The sequence below is a fragment of the Monocercomonoides exilis genome, assembly GCF_001643675.1.
Source record: "Monocercomonoides exilis strain PA203 chromosome Unknown scaffold44-821271, whole genome shotgun sequence".
In the NCBI taxonomy this organism is placed as follows: Eukaryota; Preaxostyla; order Oxymonadida; family Polymastigidae; genus Monocercomonoides; species Monocercomonoides exilis.
This window is the reverse complement of record NW_027150589.1, coordinates 138,272-156,714: the sequence shown is the minus strand read 5'-3', so window position 1 is coordinate 156,714 and position 18,443 is coordinate 138,272. Positions and strand designations below refer to the sequence as shown.

General features: G+C 34.1%; 4 protein-coding genes across 4 annotated transcripts; 2 read left to right on the top strand and 2 right to left on the bottom strand.

Moving 5' to 3' along the window:
- Nucleotides 1-85: 85 nt before the first annotated feature.
- Nucleotides 86-807, bottom strand: MONOS_3143 (LSM domain containing protein; the record flags this gene model as incomplete). Its single annotated transcript, XM_067873122.1, has 3 exons — nucleotides 86-519; nucleotides 591-688; nucleotides 735-807. 3 exons carry the CDS (start codon nucleotides 805-807, stop codon nucleotides 175-177), a joined length of 516 nt encoding a protein of 171 aa, XP_067721874.1. The 3' UTR covers nucleotides 86-174.
- A 569-nt stretch (nucleotides 808-1,376) lies between these two features.
- On the top strand, nucleotides 1,377-2,897 carry MONOS_3142 (uncharacterized protein; the record flags this gene model as incomplete). The annotated part of the gene is made up of 2 exons (XM_067873121.1): nucleotides 1,377-1,836; nucleotides 2,073-2,897. 2 exons carry the CDS (start codon nucleotides 1,377-1,379, stop codon nucleotides 2,666-2,668), a joined length of 1,056 nt encoding a protein of 351 aa, XP_067721873.1. The 3' UTR covers nucleotides 2,669-2,897.
- A 5,406-nt stretch (nucleotides 2,898-8,303) lies between these two features.
- MONOS_3141 (uncharacterized protein) lies at nucleotides 8,304-9,086 on the top strand (the record flags this gene model as incomplete). Its single annotated transcript, XM_067873120.1, has 1 exon — nucleotides 8,304-9,086. The coding sequence occupies one exon, from the start codon at nucleotides 8,304-8,306 to the stop codon at nucleotides 9,084-9,086; it is 783 nt and encodes a 260-aa protein (XP_067721872.1).
- A 1,729-nt stretch (nucleotides 9,087-10,815) lies between these two features.
- MONOS_3140 (uncharacterized protein) lies at nucleotides 10,816-18,443 on the bottom strand. The gene is made up of 2 exons (XM_067873119.1): nucleotides 16,091-18,443; nucleotides 10,816-16,032 (listed from the first exon to the last, which is right to left on the bottom strand). Exons 1-2 carry the CDS (start codon nucleotides 18,401-18,403, stop codon nucleotides 11,452-11,454), a joined length of 6,894 nt encoding a protein of 2,297 aa, XP_067721871.1. The 5' UTR covers nucleotides 18,404-18,443; the 3' UTR covers nucleotides 10,816-11,451.

Genomic DNA, 18,443 nt, shown 5'->3' with positions numbered 1-18,443 from the left:
ATTTCTTGTTTCCAAATATTTTGATGGTTGTGATCTTCTTTTTTCTTTTCATCCTTAAACCCACAAATTACTGCAAGCACCAGCATTAAATTATATATACGCTTTTAAAACACTATCCATGAAGTGAAAATCACCAAACAAAAATTTGAAAAAATGTTTATAAAAAATCTAACTTTACATTGATCCAGGTGGAGGCATTCCAACTCTACCCATCATCATTTGAGGAACTCCTCCAGGCATCTGAGGAGGCATCCCCTGAATAGGCATTCCAACTGGGATTCCAGAAGGCATAACACCTCGTCCCATCATCATTGGCTGCATTTGGCCTGGAATCATCATTCCTCTGCCCATGGGCATCGAGGGCATACCCATTGGCATTGCTTGCTGAGGGGAAACACCAGAAATTGCAGGTGTTGAAGTGATTGGAATTGGTGCGCCTGCTGCAATAGGAATAGAGGCTCCACGGCCAATTGAGACACCTGTTGCCCCAGTCGTAGCCCGAACACCAGTTTTCTCTTTCTAAGCAAATGACGAAAGAAATTATTCACAAATAAAAATAGATAAATTTAAATTCTTTTTAAATGACACACAGAATGCACAGGAGGAACTTCTGGAGTAACGCTAACTGCATACTCTCCACGAAGAAGAATAAAGCCAAGTGGTCTTTTGATCTCTTTCTCCTCAACTCCTACAAAATGAACAATAATTCTTTCATTTTGAATGAATGATCACACCTTTTTTTGATTTAAATGGTCGAAATTCTTCTGTGTCAGCCAAAACAAGATTCATATACTTATCTGTTGCCATTAGCTTACCGACAAATTGCCTTCCATCAATTAAAGTGACACGAACCCTCCAGTTATAATAATTTTCAAGTTTTGCCCTCTTTCTTGACTGTTTCAATGATTGTTAAGTTTTATGAGTTTTAAGTGTTTCATGAAAAATAGCATAAATATTTAAATATTTCACAAAAAATTAATTAAATGCAAATAACATAAAAAATAAAAAGCATACCATTTTCAAACCTTTAAAATGGAACAGATCAAAACTTATGAAAAATTATGATTTATTTGATGACGAATTTGAATAATATTAAAAATATCATTATTCTTCTTTTGGTTTGAAGAATAAAAAATTTTACCCATTAATATTTTATCTCTTGCAAATAACAAAAAATGTCTATCAAAGAGAAAGCTGAAAAAATATATTCAAAGCAATGCATTCTTAGCATACTTGGAATAACTGTCCCTCAGTCTCAAAAAATGTTACTGGAGACTTTGTTTCAAATCATGAAACATACAGCATTGATTTTGAAGCAATTAACACTTTCTCAATCTCTCGATGTTTTAAGCTCAAAAATTTGTGACAATTTTTCGATGAAGTCATTAGATGCAACGCATTTGGTTGATGACTTTTACCATACTTTTGTGTTTACAAAATCAAATCTTCCTCCTTTTTCACCTGTGAAAGCAGAAAGAATGTCAAAAAGGGAAATATCCCAAGACCAAACATCTCCTGTAGAAATCGGATCATCAACAATAATCGAAGATTTTTCTAAAGACAAAGAAATAGTTAAAGAAAGAGAAAAAAAAAGTGAAAAATGTACCAAGAAAGAAATAAAGAGAGAGAAAATTGTTAAAAAAATAAAAAAGGAAAGGAAGGAAAGCAGTTCAGAAAGTGACAACAGCGAAGAAGATTCAAGTGATGATGAAAGCAGTGTTGATGAAAGCGAAGAAGAGAGCACTTCATCTGAAAGTGAAGATTCTGATAGTAGCGATGAAAGTAGTTCAGGAGACAAAGAAGGGAAAAAAGAATCAAAGAAAAAGCTAAAGGGAAGTATGTTACCGTGCACTGTAGAATGTTTTGTTATGCAATGAATAATTATCATTGATAATATAATTTAAATTAAAAACTTGATAACTATTTTTTGTTCTGATTCTGTTGTAAAATTTGCTTTAAACTTTATTCCACATTATTATTATTATTATTATTATTATTATTATTATTATTATTATTATTATTATTATTATCCATACTTTATTTCATATAAATTTGGTGAATGTCAATGATAGTTGTTGATGATATCAAAGTCAATTTTTGTGGTGAGATCGAATCAGGAATATCTTCTACTCCGCCTTCTGGAAATTACAACAAAAAAAGCCACATCATAAGTATCATATCATCCAGTTCGTCTCCTATCGACATTGGAAAGCCTCTTAAAAAGGGAATATGGCGATTTGACCTTTACGTGACTGATACAAAGGATTATTTTTCCTCATTCTGCAATTTGTTGGTGCGTGGACCTGTAGCAGCTGCTAAAACGAAGAAAGAGCCGCAAAAGGTGTTGCAAGCCTGTCCAGAAGGTGGTTTGAGTATTACGCAGCAAAGCGGCGATGGAGGTTCAGTTTCAGGGTTGCCTCGCACCGATCAATGGAGGTCTGTAGGAAATCAGGTTGGATGCGAAATTGATATGAAGAAGCACACTTTTTGCATGTTTGTGAATCGGAAAAAGCAGGGCTTCATCATTAAGAAGCTTCCTGAGTGTTTAAGGATTCAACTTATGTTCCTTGCACCAAACGTCAGCGTAGAAATAACTCAGTTTACAAAAAAGAAGAAACCATCACCTCCAAAAAAAGTTAAACATCAGGTTCAAGTTAAATGGAAATAGCATCAAAAAATGGTCTTCTACAAAAAATAATATTATAAAAGGATTTCGAGGATCGAGAAAAATACATTTTGAAAAGTGAATCCTAATTTTGGTTGCTCGGTGTTATGAAGAATTTGGAATTGGTAATGTCTTCATAGCTAAATATGTTTGGATTTTTTAAAAATAATATTTTCTTTTTTCCTTTAAAAATTTGTACAATAAAGCTCGGTTATAATTACCTCGCTTGAAATCAAGATTGCAAATAATCACTTTTTTTATTCGTTCATCAAAAAATTTGGGAAAGAGGGAGCATACACCAAAAATTTTTCTACATCGAAAATTTTTAATTCAAAATCGAAAAAGTATAAAACAACAACGAAAAACTTTTATTTAATATCAAAGCCTGGGTGACGTGAAGAAAAAAAGTTCGTCACGTCCGTCACCAATTTTCCACAAAAAAAAAAAAAAAAAAAAAAAAAAAAAAAAAAAAAAAAAAAAAAAAGTAAAAAAAAAAAATGAAAAAACTTTCAAAAAGCAAACTCATGTAAGTTTCTTTTTTTCAGTAAATGATTTAAGATATATATCAATTTCAATCAGTAAAAAGTTTTTAAGATGTGTTTGTGGTGTTTGATAAAGTTCAATAGCGAGAATAAGAAAAAATCGAATTTTTATTAACTTTTCGCAAGTGCTTAGTAGACATAAAGTTACACCAAAAATTATTCAAAATCGAAAAACTTTAATTCAAAATCGAAAAAGAAGATTATTTGTTCAGAATTTCAATTCAAGTCAAAACCTAGGAAATTTTATTGAAACAAATGTTAATAGTAACAAATGTTTATTTATTGGTAATGTTTTTCTTTCGTTTTTTACAACTGTTTTCTACGATATAGACTGATATCAATCGATTCTTTTCTCATTTTGAAGATTGAAAGAATTTTATTTTTTCAATTTCCAATGCAATAAATGAAATTCAGACGTTTCATAACAAATAGTTGAGATTGATTTAAGAATTTTTGCACAAAAAACAAGATCATGAACAATCCTATCACTTTTATTTTTTGCTCAAATTCCTTATAATCTCCTGAAAACATGTGAAGAGTTTAATTATAATTTTGTTTGATCCTATTCACGCAATTGCGCACAATCAAACGCCACAAACACATCATAAAAGATTTTTCAAATTGAAATTGACAAATTTCTCAGATCAATAACTGAAAGAAAAGAAACTGACAAGAGTATGAATTTTATAATTTTTTTCGAATTTTTTGATGATAAAGAATTTTCGATGTTGAATTAAATATTGACGATTTCGAATTAAATATTTTCGATGTTGAATTAAAGTTTTTCGATGTTGTTTTAAACTTTTTCGATGTTGAATAATTTTTGGTGTATTATGCAAAAAAATAAAAAATTCAGGAAAGTTTGGAATATTGTTTTACGCACTGAAAGTCAAAAATCAATCTCCTAAATATTAAACGTAATGTTTACGATTTCATCAATAGCATTTGAATCTGATAAAATTTATCATTTTCAATTTTTATATGGCTAAATTTTTTTGAAAAGTTCCTTTTGTTGAGTTGTCAAATAAAATTAAAAATTCATATTTTGATCAAATTCATGTTCCTGCTCACGTAACAAAACAATAATTGAAATAAAAACATTGTCAATATTTTGCTTTCATGACAACGAAATTTGGTGAGAGAGAACATGAATTTGATCAAAATATGAATTTTTTATTTTATTTGATAATTAAACAAAAGGAACTTTTCAAAAAAATTTAGCCAATATTAATAAAAGAATCGTTTGATATCAATCTTTATCATGGAAAATAGTAGTTAAAAACGAAAGAAGAACATTTCCAATAAATTAATACTAGTAATTATCAACATTTGAGTCAATGAAATTTCCTTGGTTTTGACTTCAATTGAAATTCTGAACAAATTTTCTTGTTTTTCGATTAGACCAATGCGACACGACAAGCGATTTTTTGTTGCTGTCGGTCACCAAAAAAAAAAAATAAAATAAAAATAAAATAAAATAAAAAAATAAAAATAAAAATAAAAAAATAAATTAATTAATAAATTAATAAATTAATAAATAAATTCATAAATAAATAAATTTATAAATAAATAAATGTTGTCAAAATAGAAATAATTTATTTATCAATGAATATTAAAGCACTTCCATTAAATTGAATAATTTATTTGAAAAAAATAAAACATTTGAATCGTAAATAATTTTTTGATCCTATGATCCATAATAACATAAATTGATAAATAAAACACATTTTTCTTTGAAATGTTAAGATAAATGTCCCAATCATAAATGGTGTGATGTGATCGCTCATTCTTACAGACCTATTCTCGTGTTCTATTTTTCAACAGTTTTTTCTTTATAATTTATTTATAATTCCATTTGAATATAAAAGTGGTGTCGTTTTCAGGTTGCAATAATAATACCGTTATCCAGGAAATGAAAATAAAAGATGGTTTTTTAGGAGTTAAATTGTTGTTTCTTTTGAACTCTTGTCTATTACACTTCTTTTTTTGAAAAAAACAAAAAATTTCTTTTTGGCAAGAACCTTTCAGAAAGGATGATCAAAGACATAAAATCGAAAAATTGAAAGGATCAATGGATAAGATGCACGAAGGAATTTCGAATTTGGCTTGCAAATGAACTGTTCCTCAGAATCAATGAAATGAATAAAGAAGAGAAATCATCAATTGGAAATGTGCGCTTATTTGCTAAACTCATTCAATATTGCAGAAGCTGAATGATTTGATGATTAATGGGATAAAATATTTTTCTTTTTTCGAAAAATTGAAAAAGGTGATAAGAGAAGAAGAAGAAGAAGAAGAGAAAGAAGAAAGGAACGAAAAGTTGTGATTGATCTTTGTAAATTCTATCTTTGTCTTTTCAGTAAGTTCTTATAGGAATTGCCTTCAAGTTGTGAACCTTGTACAATGATTTTTCCTAAAAGAAAGAGGAAAGCTTTGAAACTCAAAAAATGTGGGTATTACTTTATTGGATTTGAGTGTCATTGAACGTGTGTATGAGCATTGCAATTTCTTCGAAGACTTGATTGATTTTTTTTAATTTTTATTATCATATTTCGAGCGACATTTTCTCTGTAAAATCACTGAAATCATCGAATTACACTTGGTATACCACAATCTGACACAACTTACCTTTCTGTTCACTTGGGAGTTTTTGATCAACATATTGGACAATGACAAAGACTTAAAAGCAACTATTGATTAATTAACTGCATCTATCGAAAGAGGCAACAAGAGAATTGGAAAAGCTTGCGAGATGCATGAATTGGAATGGAAAAGAAGAAAAACGAAAAATATGAAGAGGAAAGAAAGTCAACGAAAAATGGAAATGTTTGAATCAATTGAAATAGTAAAATACGACTTCTTTAATATAAGCTGACAAGGAATATTATATTTTCTAATCGGAAAATATGACAATTATTCATCATGAGATATTTCTGAATATTTTGTGAATATTTCACATTATTATTTTCAAAATAATTTTAAACAACAAAATTGAATCCTTTCTTTTTCATATCTCAAAATTAAAAACAAATGTGACAAAATTATTCCAACCCAACTTTTGTTCCGACCGAAATATTTTTTTCCAAGTTTTTCAATTTCTATATTTTTTTGTCATTAAAAGTTGTTGGGGTTAATAATGCAACCAATACTTCGTTCCTTTGGGGAAAAAAAAATAAAACACACCTGAATAAAGTGAATAAAAAGTTTGTTTTCCTGGGAAACTGAATCTGGCCCAAAGCCTGCAAGTTATTTCAATAATTGAACAATTATTGCAAATAACAGGACGGATTCAGTCTTGTCACAATTTGGAATAGCCCAAATCTCACAGGATAAGCAAAAACAAACTTTTTCTTCACAAAAGGCAAAAGTTCAAATTAAAAAAAAAGAAGAAGAATACTTAAAAAAAAAAAAAGAAAGAAAAGAAAAAAGGAAAAATGAAACAAAAAACGTGCCTGAAATTTATCTATGAATATTAATAAAAAAATTTAAAATTAAAATTTGCATTTTCATTTATTAATTTCATTCTCATTTCAATAACATCTCTAACTCTTCTTCGAATTTTTCCATTAACTTTCTCAGTTATTGGAAAAGCATCATTATTTTCTTTATTAAACACTTTTCTTGGTTTATTATCCAAACTCACTCTCATTTTGTATTCTTTTTCTATTTTAAGCAAACCTTTTCATTGCAACTGAGAGGCAAAGGAAGCAATAGAGTTCCATTTGACTCAAAATGCAAGTAATTTTTCATTCCTTTGATGACCAATTCTTTCGATCGATAATCCATCGGTTCTTCATGACTGAAAACAAAAAAAATTGTTGTTGAAATGGGCATAGGTCTAAATTGTACCAGTAGTGAATTTGACATAGTTTAATGAAATTTCGAAATATTATTGATTATGATAATTTTTAAACACTGTATAATTTTCAAAATTTTAAAAATCTTAGCTTCATTAATTAAACAAAAATATTTCATCAAACCCATAAAAATATTTGTAAATTTTCATTTTGTGTTTTGTGAACGTTTAGTAACAGTTTTGTTGCTAACTACCAATTTTATATTCACATTAAATAAAATACTTTATATATCTTTCATTTATTTTTTTAATGTGTTTTTCATAAGTTGTGATCAAATTATGTTCGAAGAATAATGACTATTTGATAATTTGAAGCTTTCAAAAGAGGAGAGGATCTCTTAGTTATAAAAACTCATTTACTAGGTGTGAATGGAGTGGATCGAAGACAACAGGAGAAAGCTGCTCATTCACTGATGGGATATCAAGTGGAGGGGCAATTTTCATGTGCAACAAGGAAAATGGCGAACTTTTAGCTTTTCATTGCACATTCAACGACTGCTATGCATATTATGCTGGAGGCTGTATCATGTGCCATACAATCAAATCTGTGCTTATCGAAAATAATGTGTTCAATATCTGTTCAGCACAAAATCAATATGGAGGAGGATTGTATGTGTATGGAATTTCAACATGTGTTCGGATCAGCGGATGTGAATTCCAGAATTGTAAAGCAAGTTATTATGGAGGAGGACTTTATCTGGATAATTTTCAGGTTTCAGGAACAGGATGTATTGAAGCAGAAAATGAAGGAGGTGAAAGTGCATGTGTGTTTGACTGCTGTTTCACTTCATGTTCATTGACCAACAATGGAGGTGGAGGCATGTTTTGTGAAACTGTTCCTGCTACGCAATTCAAAATGAGGAGCGTTCAGTTTATCTCATGTTCAGCATTTAGAGAGGGAGGAGGATTGTTTTTCAGACCAGAAAAAACAGAAAAGCCAGTCAACGGAACTTATTGCTTTTTTTCATTTTTTCACGAATGCAGCTGTAGAGATGCAGCCAATCCTCGCGGACATGACGTTGAATATGTCGATACATACAATCTGTATTTATATTCAGGAAATCCGTTTCATGAATGTTACACCACAAACACAAACGATAAGAGGATCTGCTTTGCGTTCAATTATGCTGATGCAGGTGCTTGGTCATATCAACACACAGAAAAGAAGGATTGTCTGAAGGAGGGAATGAAAGATTGATATGTTGGAGTGGGTGGGGATGACGCAAACAATCTGTGTGGGATGAGTGAGGCAGCACCGTGCAAGACAGTGGGGCATGCAGTGGGTGCGGGCACGGTACAGCTGAGCTCGACAATCACAGTACTGAACGGGAGGCATGGAAGCGAAGTCACGATGATCAGTATTGGGGAAAAGAAGATTTCAGTTGTTGGGAGAGGGAAGACAGTGAGTGTGATTGCAACGAATTCTCTTTCGATTTCTTCAACTACTCTGTTTAGCATATCTTCTGGCCAACTGGAGGTGGGGCATGTGGGGATCGATCACAACTCGATGAGAAGTCCATCGCCGAGTGTGTTTGTGGTGTCTGTGGGGAGCGGGACACTTTCGCTGGAAGATGTGGTGATCGACTCTTCAACATCAGGAGGAAGTGGAATATCAGCATCTGTGTTTGAAGTGATGCTGAGGCAGTTGAAGATGATTGATGTGGAGATTGAAAATATGAAAATATCACAGCCTCTTTTCACTGAACCATCATCAGCAGGATCGTCATCAGGAGAGAGTGTTTTGGCGAATTTGACAATTCGAAATGTGAACCGGACAGAAGGAGATGGTGTGGTGATGGCAAAAAGCGTGAAGGGAGTTGAGACATTTGTGGTGTGGAATACAACGATGGAGGAATGTGGATGCAAGAAAGGAAACGGAGGAGGGATAAAGATATGGGGCACAATTCTTTCATTTATGAAAAAAACTACAATTTGTTCCACACCTTTTCCACAACCTTATCATGAGAAATCTTTCATTCTCATGTCAAAAAACATTGGAAATTTTTTGAAATTGATAAATTAATTTAATGTGCAGAATGGAACAAAATTCAAAAAGCAGAAAATATCGTCCCATATGGTTGGTATCTTCAACAAGCAAAGGTTGAATTGGAACATCAATTTCGAAAGACAGAGAAATTGATTTTTTGTGAATATATTTTTCTGATCACAGATAAAAACTTTACAAAAACAGTTGTAATGTTTCGAATATTACTCAATGCATATATTTCAAATTTTGCAATTTGAATTATAAATGAAAATTAACAACATCATTCTGATTTGTTTATTTTTTAAAAAAAAGTTGAAATGCAAAATAACAACAAAACAATAACTGCAGTGAATAATCAAAACATAGCTCAAATACATCCATAAAATAAAAAATGAAAAAGTAAAAGTGTTTTAATGGGTTTGATAAAATATTTTTGTTTAATTAATGAAGCTAAGATTTTTAAAATTTTGAAAATTATGCAGTGTTTAATAATTATCATAATCAATAATATTTCGAAATTTCATTAAACTATGTCAAATTCACTACTGGTACAATTTAGACCTATGCCATTAATTCTTGAAGATAAAAGCACAATTTCTCATTTTCGCAAGGATGTATTTAACAAAAGAGTAAAGTCAGAATGAAGCCTAGACGTAAGTGAAAAGTTTAAGTTGAAAGAAAGGTCACTGCGAATTGAAAAAATTTTTTATCTCACAGAAAAAAAAATCGACACAAGTTTATGCTTTCGACCGACGTGCATCGCTTGAAATTTCTTTGTCGAAAAGGCCTAATTGAGGTGATTATTATTGAAGCCTTTTAATGTTTTAACCCTTTTAAAAAATTGCATGAGCAAAACCCTTAACCCAAATATTAAACTCCAAACATTAACCGTAATTGAAACATTAAATACTTAAGTGTTTTTGAAATAAAGCCATAATTATTAAAACCGCTGGGTCAGATTAAATTTTTTTTAATAAAAAATGAATTGTGAAAAGTTAATGATCTCAAGTTTGGAGCAATTAATCAATGATTCTTTCACAATATTATATTCGTTAATTAAAAATTATTTGTTTTAATTCGAGTTCACCAAATATAAAACATATACCAAACGCATTTTTTCTGAACTATTTTTGAGCATTTTTTATTCGAATGAAAAATTCATTATTTTCAAAATCAAACCTTCTCTGAATCAACACTTAAATAAGAGTTATGATTACAAAAAAAATCAATTTCTTTTTCAAAAAAGATAGAAATCTTTCTTTTCTTTTTTTTTCCTGTTAATAACAAAATTAGTTAATTTCACTAAAGAAAAAAGGAAGGATCATTTTCACTGCACACAAATTTGAATGCAAATTTTCGTTTTTAGCAACTGTGTGCACAATTCATCATTATCTCATTTCATTTTAAAGAAAAAAGACGAAGTTGAAAATGATTTTAGCTATATATTTTAAACGACTATGTTTCACTTGAACTCTCACAAAACAAAATCCAAATTGTTCGTTGCTGGATCGAATGGATATTATGAAAATAAATGAATAACAATTTTTCCACCAGTCACCGTTTTTTCCACCAATGGTTTTCACTCAATTCAAAAAACTGATTGAGTCTGAATTTTGATAATTTTTCAAATTATTTGATGAAAAAGAATTTTCGATGTTGAATTATAGTTTTTCGATCTTGAATAAAACTTATTCGAAGTTGAATAAATTTTGATGTATTTGAAATTTTTCAGATTTTATATAAAAAATTTTCTGTTTCAAAATTATTCTTTATCACTTCATTATTCAAGCTGTGTTGGTGTTACGTGTTGAAAAACACTGAATCTACTCAAAAATAAATGAAAAAATTGAATTGTTGTTAAAAATGCAACAAAAATGGTTTGAGTTACACAAGAAGATGACTGCAAATACATATCGGATTAACAATCGAAAAATAAGAATGGTGATTCAACAAAAACTCCATGTATAAAAGCATTCAAAAAGGTGTTGGAAAATCAATCAAAACAATAAATATATGAGACACAACTGAAAATAAATATTCATGTCTGTTAACAATCAAAAAGGGAAATACAATCACAAATGCTTAAAAACGAAAAAAAAGACAAACGCAAAGAGTTGTTTTGGTGAATGACAAAATCTAGTGAAATAAAACAAACAAAATAAAAACAAATATTCATTTGAGGTTTTCCCACAAATCAAAACACATTCTCAAAAATAAAAAAATATCTATTTGAAATAAAAATCTGACTTTCTTCAATTCCACAAAGCAACCACTGGTAATGCAGCTGCCCTGATATTTCCATTCCACCAACAAAACACTTATTCAAAGCAACACCATCTCAAATTACTCATCCATATTTCCTCCATTTCCTCTTGCTGCTCGCCTTCATTCCCATTCCAAATTATTTCAAACTGCAACTGCTGCTGGTGCTTCCCTCATCGTAACCTTCCTCATCATCCTCATCAACTTCATCATTATCATTATTATCCTCACCCTTATCATCCTGTCCATTCGCTTCGCAATACATCAACGACTGAATCGCAACTGCATCTGAAACTGTCATTATCAGCGCTTCTTTCGGAAAGTGCCCAAGAAACTCCCGCTTCAAATCTCCCAGTGTCGGCCGCAGCCCTGCCTCACCCGACAGGCACTCCTTCACCACCTCTTCAAGGCTCGACTGCTCTTCCCCCATCCTCGGTCTCTCCCCATTTACGATCTTGTCTCCTGCAATCGCTGCCTCATACTCCCCAAACGGAATCTCCAGTGTCAGACACTCCCACAGCATCATCCCAATCGAGAATGCCACTGAGCTCTTTGTTGCCCCCATCTTCTTGTTCATCTGCAGCTCTGGTGCCATCCATCTTAAACACTCTTTTTTGTAATCATCTTCATCCTCAAACGCTGATGAGGGAAGAGAGTCACTATCATCATCATAATCATCATCATCATCGCTGGCAGATGTCACAACTGTTGATGATGAGATCGATGATGAATCTGAATCATCATCTGACGAGCAGTCCGAATGCATCACGATGCAGATCACCATGTGTTCTGAGAAGAGAACAATGTGCGGACTCAGATTGGAAAGAGAGGAAAGTGGAACTTCCATTTCATCAAACGAGTGGAGTGAGAGATTAGCCACCCAGAACAGGATCTGGGAAGCTGTTTGCTCCCTCTCTTGAAGAGTGCCTATCGTCATCTCCTTTGTCTTATTCCTCCCATGCAGCAGCATGAACAATGAATCGCTCAAGTCCACAATCAGTTTCTCATGAGGAGAGGAGCAGGCCATTGCATCCACCAAATTCGATATCGATGAGGTGGTCGGACACAGATCGTCCATCCTCACAAATGTTGTGTTTGTGTCTGTGGATGAGATTGAAGGTGATGGTGTTCTCTTCCTTATCTCTTCTTCTTCTTCTTTCTCCAGTGCCCATTCAGGAATCTTGCCCGAATCCCTTCCAAGAATATATTCTGTCGATCCACTCTCAGCCAACAAATACTCTTCTGACTCCGAATGCACCATCTTCTTTTCATACACCCTCTTCTTTGCATTCTCTTCATTATTCATCTCTTCTCTCCTCCACTGCGCCTCTGGTGACATCTCCATCGTCACCATCTCAATCAGCTTCGGATCTTTTCTGATGTTGTCATTCACAATCTCCTTGTATTTTTTCGCTTCTTCTTTTGAATTTCTCCATCTGGCAATGAACACAACAAGGGCGATGAGAACAATCAAAAACAAAACTGCAAATACAACAACAATGATAATCCAATAAGGCACTGTTTTGCTTCCTCCTTCAACAATTCTTTCATCTCCATTCGCCTTTGCTTCACTTGCATTCTTCAGAATGAATGGCTGTGTCGATGAAGGAGATTCTGTGTTGCCAAACAAAATATGCACGCTCACTTCAACATCATTTTCACAACTGCTGATGAGATCTTTTCCCACACTTCCCTCAACTTCTCTTTCTGACAAGAATCTATTTGAATCAAAATCATGTTTTTCAATCTCTTTCTCTTCTCCCTTCCTCTTCACAACTGAGAATGACAGATTGCATGGAATAAGAAGCATTCCTTTGAATATTAGCTTCATTCTATCTGTCTCTTCTTCTGTTTCCACACTTTCCAGTACAGGAATAAAGAATGATGAATCCCTTTCTGAAACAATCCCTTCAAAACTGCACCCATCGTTCAACATCCAAAGAGATGAGTTATCCTTCAATCCATCTCCTCCTTTCAAACTCATCGCATTCAATGTTCCTGAATCTGAACAGATCACATTCCTTCGCGCTGATGGATATCCATCGATTGGTGGATTGTTATTCAAAAATTCTCCTTTCTCAATTATCACACTTCCTTCACTCATCGTAATACCACCTTCTGGTGAATTCGATATTGTTGTGTCTTTCATCAAAACAGAACTCTTCACAACATCCACAAGAGAACCTTCCCATCTGCAAATCTCTTCTTCTGCTTTCAGATTCTGCTCATTTCTTTCCTTTGAATTCCCATCAAAAATGCAACTGTCCATTTTCACATCTGTGCAATTCTCCAATTTCATCAATTTTCCTTTTGTAGTCTTTGAACCGACTCCACCTATTGTGCAATTTGCTAACTGAATTGTCTTTTTCATTGACAGGCAAGATATTAATGATTCTTCATTTCCTTCAACTGTGATATTTTCTGAATGAAACTTTTCCATATTCAATTGCCCACATTCATTAATATCTATCAGAGAAGTTTTAATTGTTGAATTGAATATCTCAAACAAATAAATCACTGATGAAAGTGATGATGATAGAGATAATGCTGATTCATGAAGAATGAGATTTGATATTGCGCATCCATCAAGTTGTAATTCTCCTTCTGCCGTATTAATGATGTGAAATGGAATGTTTGCTAATTCTATATTTCCTTCTTCATTAGATTGTATTAAACTGAATGAACAATTCATAATTTCAAGAATACCTCTCTCTGGTGATATCAGTGATTCATGTGAAGAGATGAAATTCGAATTAAACACAAAATTCACTCTCACCAACGAGACTGTCCCTGTTGTTGTTACCAATGTCTCTCTCATTCTTTCAATCTCTGATTTCACTTCAACTTCACACATTTCTCTGCTCTTCGAACTCAAACTCATTTCCTCCAGATTTATTTCTCCACCAATCACACTCTCTGTGTCAACATACAATAGACTCACATATTCAGATGTCAGATGCATCAGACCCCGTTCAACTGAATAGCATGGAAGTGTGTTTGTTCCACATTGTCTGTCATTCGATCCATTTACACTTCTCACAATGATTGTGTCGCTCTGATGGATCGTAATAAATCCAATCAGATTCGTATCATTAGGATATTCACAACTATCAATTCCATATATTGCATTGAATCGATTGAAGTTGTCTTTTCGAAGATCAAACTGGAATTGCCTTTCATTGATCTGCGATGTGATATTGAAGCATTCAATGAAGATATCGTTTCCCACTCTTGCTGTATTTGAACTGAATTTCATCCCCATAAATATGAAATTTAATTCCCCTCGTTCTTTTGTCATCAAATACACCCCTCCTCCTTTTCCATTGGTGCAGCTGCATTGACTGACTTCGGACTCAATCATCTTCATTGATCCTGATGCACCCAATGTGAAGAATATTGCCCCTCCTTTTTCACTTGTTTCTGCTTTGTCTTCTGTGATGTTGCTCTCATTCACAACCAAACAAATCTTTTTCTCACTCTTTGATTCCAAAATGCTTGGTCCATTGTCACTTCTCTTCACTCCTGAAAATGTTGAATTATCAATGTTGAGACTCATTTCCTCACCCACTTCATTTATCTTCAATCCTTGTTCAGATTTCTTGATTGATAATACGCATCCTCTGCTTTCATTCAACGATTCCACTTGAACATTCACAAAATGGCAAGTAATTCCAGTATCATGAATGACAAAAATATTGTTTCCAACATTGCACGATTCAATCGACAAATCATTCACTTCCATACTTCCTCCAATCGCATTTACAAATGGACAATCAAATCCATTGTTCACTCCTGCTTCTGAATGGAATGAGCATCCAGTTATCACCAATTCTCCATTTATATTCGAAATAATTGTTTTGGCTGAGTTGTCAAATCCAGATGTTAATTGAAGTTGGATGTTTGTCAATTCAAGATAAATATCATTTTCCATAAAATATTCCAGTTGGCCTCCAATTGCCTTTTCAAAATTCAATGTTGCTTTCACATTCTCTTCTCCCATCTTCACACCCTTTTTGATCTGATAATTGGAAACATTGAAAGAATCTAGAATAACGGTTGATCCTTCAATATGAATTGTTTTCATTTCATCTCCTTCTTTTATGTTTCCCATCCCTTTCCACATTGATTGACATGGTTCTTCCTCACTTCCACAACGCGCCACATCATATCCTTCAGATGAGACAAATATCTCAGTTGAGCTGTATGGAATCAGAAACATGAACAAATCTTTGTTTGAATGAAAATCATCACTCCCCACAAACAGAGTCTTATCATCCTTCATTGATGAATAATCAAACTTGAATGACTCATTTGTCACAGTTTTGTTCAGATCAGACGTAGAAATGAACATATTCCTCCCATATTTTGCCTCATTTCTCTCAAATACAAGAGTATCTGACAACTCAAACAATGCATTTGCATCCATCAAAGAAAGAAATATCCCTCCTCCAAATTCATTGCACTTGCATTGATTAAATGTTGTTGTTCCTCCACTGTGCGATGTTGATGTTCCAATTCTAACTTTGCTTGTTGTATCTTCCAACTCAACTTTTATCCCCCCTCCATTCCCATTCGCACACTCACATCCTTCCATTGTTGTATTCCACACCACAAATGTCTCTCCTCCCTTCACACTCTTTGCCACAACCACTCCATCTCCTCCTGTACGATTCACATTTCGAATTGTTACATTCTCCAAAACACTCTCCTGATGCCGATCCTGTTGATAATGGTTCAGAGAACAAAGGTTGACTCATTTTCATATTTTCAATCTCCACATCAATCGTCTTCAACTGCCTCAGCATCACTTCAAACACAGATGCTGATATAACACTCCCTCCTGGTGTCGAAGAGTCGATCACCACATCTTCCAGTGAAAGAGTCCCGCTCCCCACAGACACCACAAACACACTCGGCGATGGGCTTCTTGTCGCGTTGTGATCGATCCCCACATGCCCCACCTTCAGTTGGCCAGAAGATATGCTAAACAGCATTGACGAAGAAGTCGAAAGCGCACTTGTCCCAATCACACTCACCTCCTTCCCTCTCCCTGTTATTGTTATCTTCTTTTCCCCAATACTGATCATCGTGACTTCGCTTCCATGCCTCCCGTTCAGTACTGAAATTCCGAAACTAACATCATTGCATTTATTCACAGAATGCCCAATCGTTTTACAAGGCTTTGTCTCATTCATTCCGCATAATTCATTCGAATCATTTCCGTTCTCTCCAACAAATAATAACTTTCCATCCTTCAGCCAATTCTTCTTTTCTGTGTGCTGATAATACCAACTTCCAGATTTATAATAACGGCACACTCTCTTCTCATTTGTATTCGTTGTATATGATTCATAGAACGGGTTGTCAGACGAAAAGAGATTGTAATAATCTAAAATATACACATCGTAGCCATATGGAGTGGAATTACTGCAACTGCAATCGTGGAAGAAGAGAAAATAGCAATAAATGTTGTTGGCCGGGGATGTTGTTTGAGATGTATAAAAGTACAATCCTCCGCCAGTTGATGTTGCGTTGCACGAAATAAACTGTAGGCTCCTCATTTTGAATGCAGCCTGAACATTAACACAATACATCCCTCCACCACTTGTATCTGTTAGAGAACACGAAGTGAAGAAACACTCAAACACACAAGCACTCTCCCCTTTCCCACTTTCCGTTCCAATACATGAAGATCCTGAAGCATCAAAAGTATATAGATAAAGTCCTCCTCCATGACCGCTTGCTTTACAGTTCTGGAATTCACAATCACTGATCCTGACACATGATGAAATTGATTCAGCAAATATTCCTCCTCCATAATAATTTTTTGCGGTACAAGCATTGAATGAGCTGTTCTCGATCTTGACTGAATTGATTGAATAGCACATAATTCCTCCACCATCCCAATATGCAGTGCAGTCATTGAACGAACAAAATTTCACTGAAAGACTTCCCGATGCCTTGTTATACATGTAAATCGCTCCACCATTTGAAGTTCCATCTGAATAAGAAATACTTGTCCCAGTTGTTTTTGTGCCATTCCACACACACCAAGTGAATGAATTTTCTCCATCATCTGTCTGATTTTGTCTCCCTGGTTTCGAAAGATTCCCTTCACTCCCATTGATTGCAACATTCTGAGTGCGATAGCACCTGACAAACGAGATGTTCGAGGCAGCCAAGGAAGATGATGGGCTGTTCAGTGAGGAGACGATGCCCCCATCATAAACATCCCACACTGACGAAAATGCGCATCCACTCATCAGAAACGAGGTTTGGCTCGGCCCTTCACCCAGATGTGTTGTTTTCAATGGATCTGTGGAGATGTTGAAGAATTCCAATTGGGAAAGACACACAAAGTGCGATGAGATGAATGGGGCTGAAGACACACAAAATGATGAGAAATGGGAAGAGCAAACAGAAACATGGCATTTCTCTGAAATCTCTCCTTCCACTGCTTTTGAAGAGAAAAGTGGAGGAAATATCTGTTCAGTCGAGGTTGAAGACGAAGTTGAAGACGATCTGAAGGAAATGTTGGTGAACAATCCACAGCTCCCACACAAATCAAAGGGGTGTGTCTCTCTCTCAACTCCAATCACACATCCACTCACATCAACAGAACTTCCATCCGATGCCCTGAGCACACTCTCCCCACCCATTTCCCTCAATCCCAATGAATTCAGTTTCAGTGATGAATTGACCCCAACAACACTTCCCTCAACCCCACTCCCACCACACACACCCCCCTTTCCCCACATTTTCCACTCTTCACAAAAACCCCATTTTTGGACTTTCCCAATCTCTCCACTTTCTTCATTCCATTGTTTTGTGCATTTCTTCATCATTCTCTCTTCTTTCCTGGTCTCTCCCACTCCACCTTCTTTTCCTTCAATATGTGTGTCAAGCAAATTCTCATCTCCAATTTTGTTGTTTTGAGCCTTCTCTCGCCATGTGCCTTCAGGATAATCCAATTCTCCTTCTTTCCCTGATTCCTCAACAAATCCTGCTCCACCACTTGTGGCACCCTTGCACACGCACCCCACACTAATTATCCACACACAATATAATATTCCTGACAGCCCCAATACCATGCCTCTCCAACTGCTTTCTTTTCTTTTTTCTATCACAGAC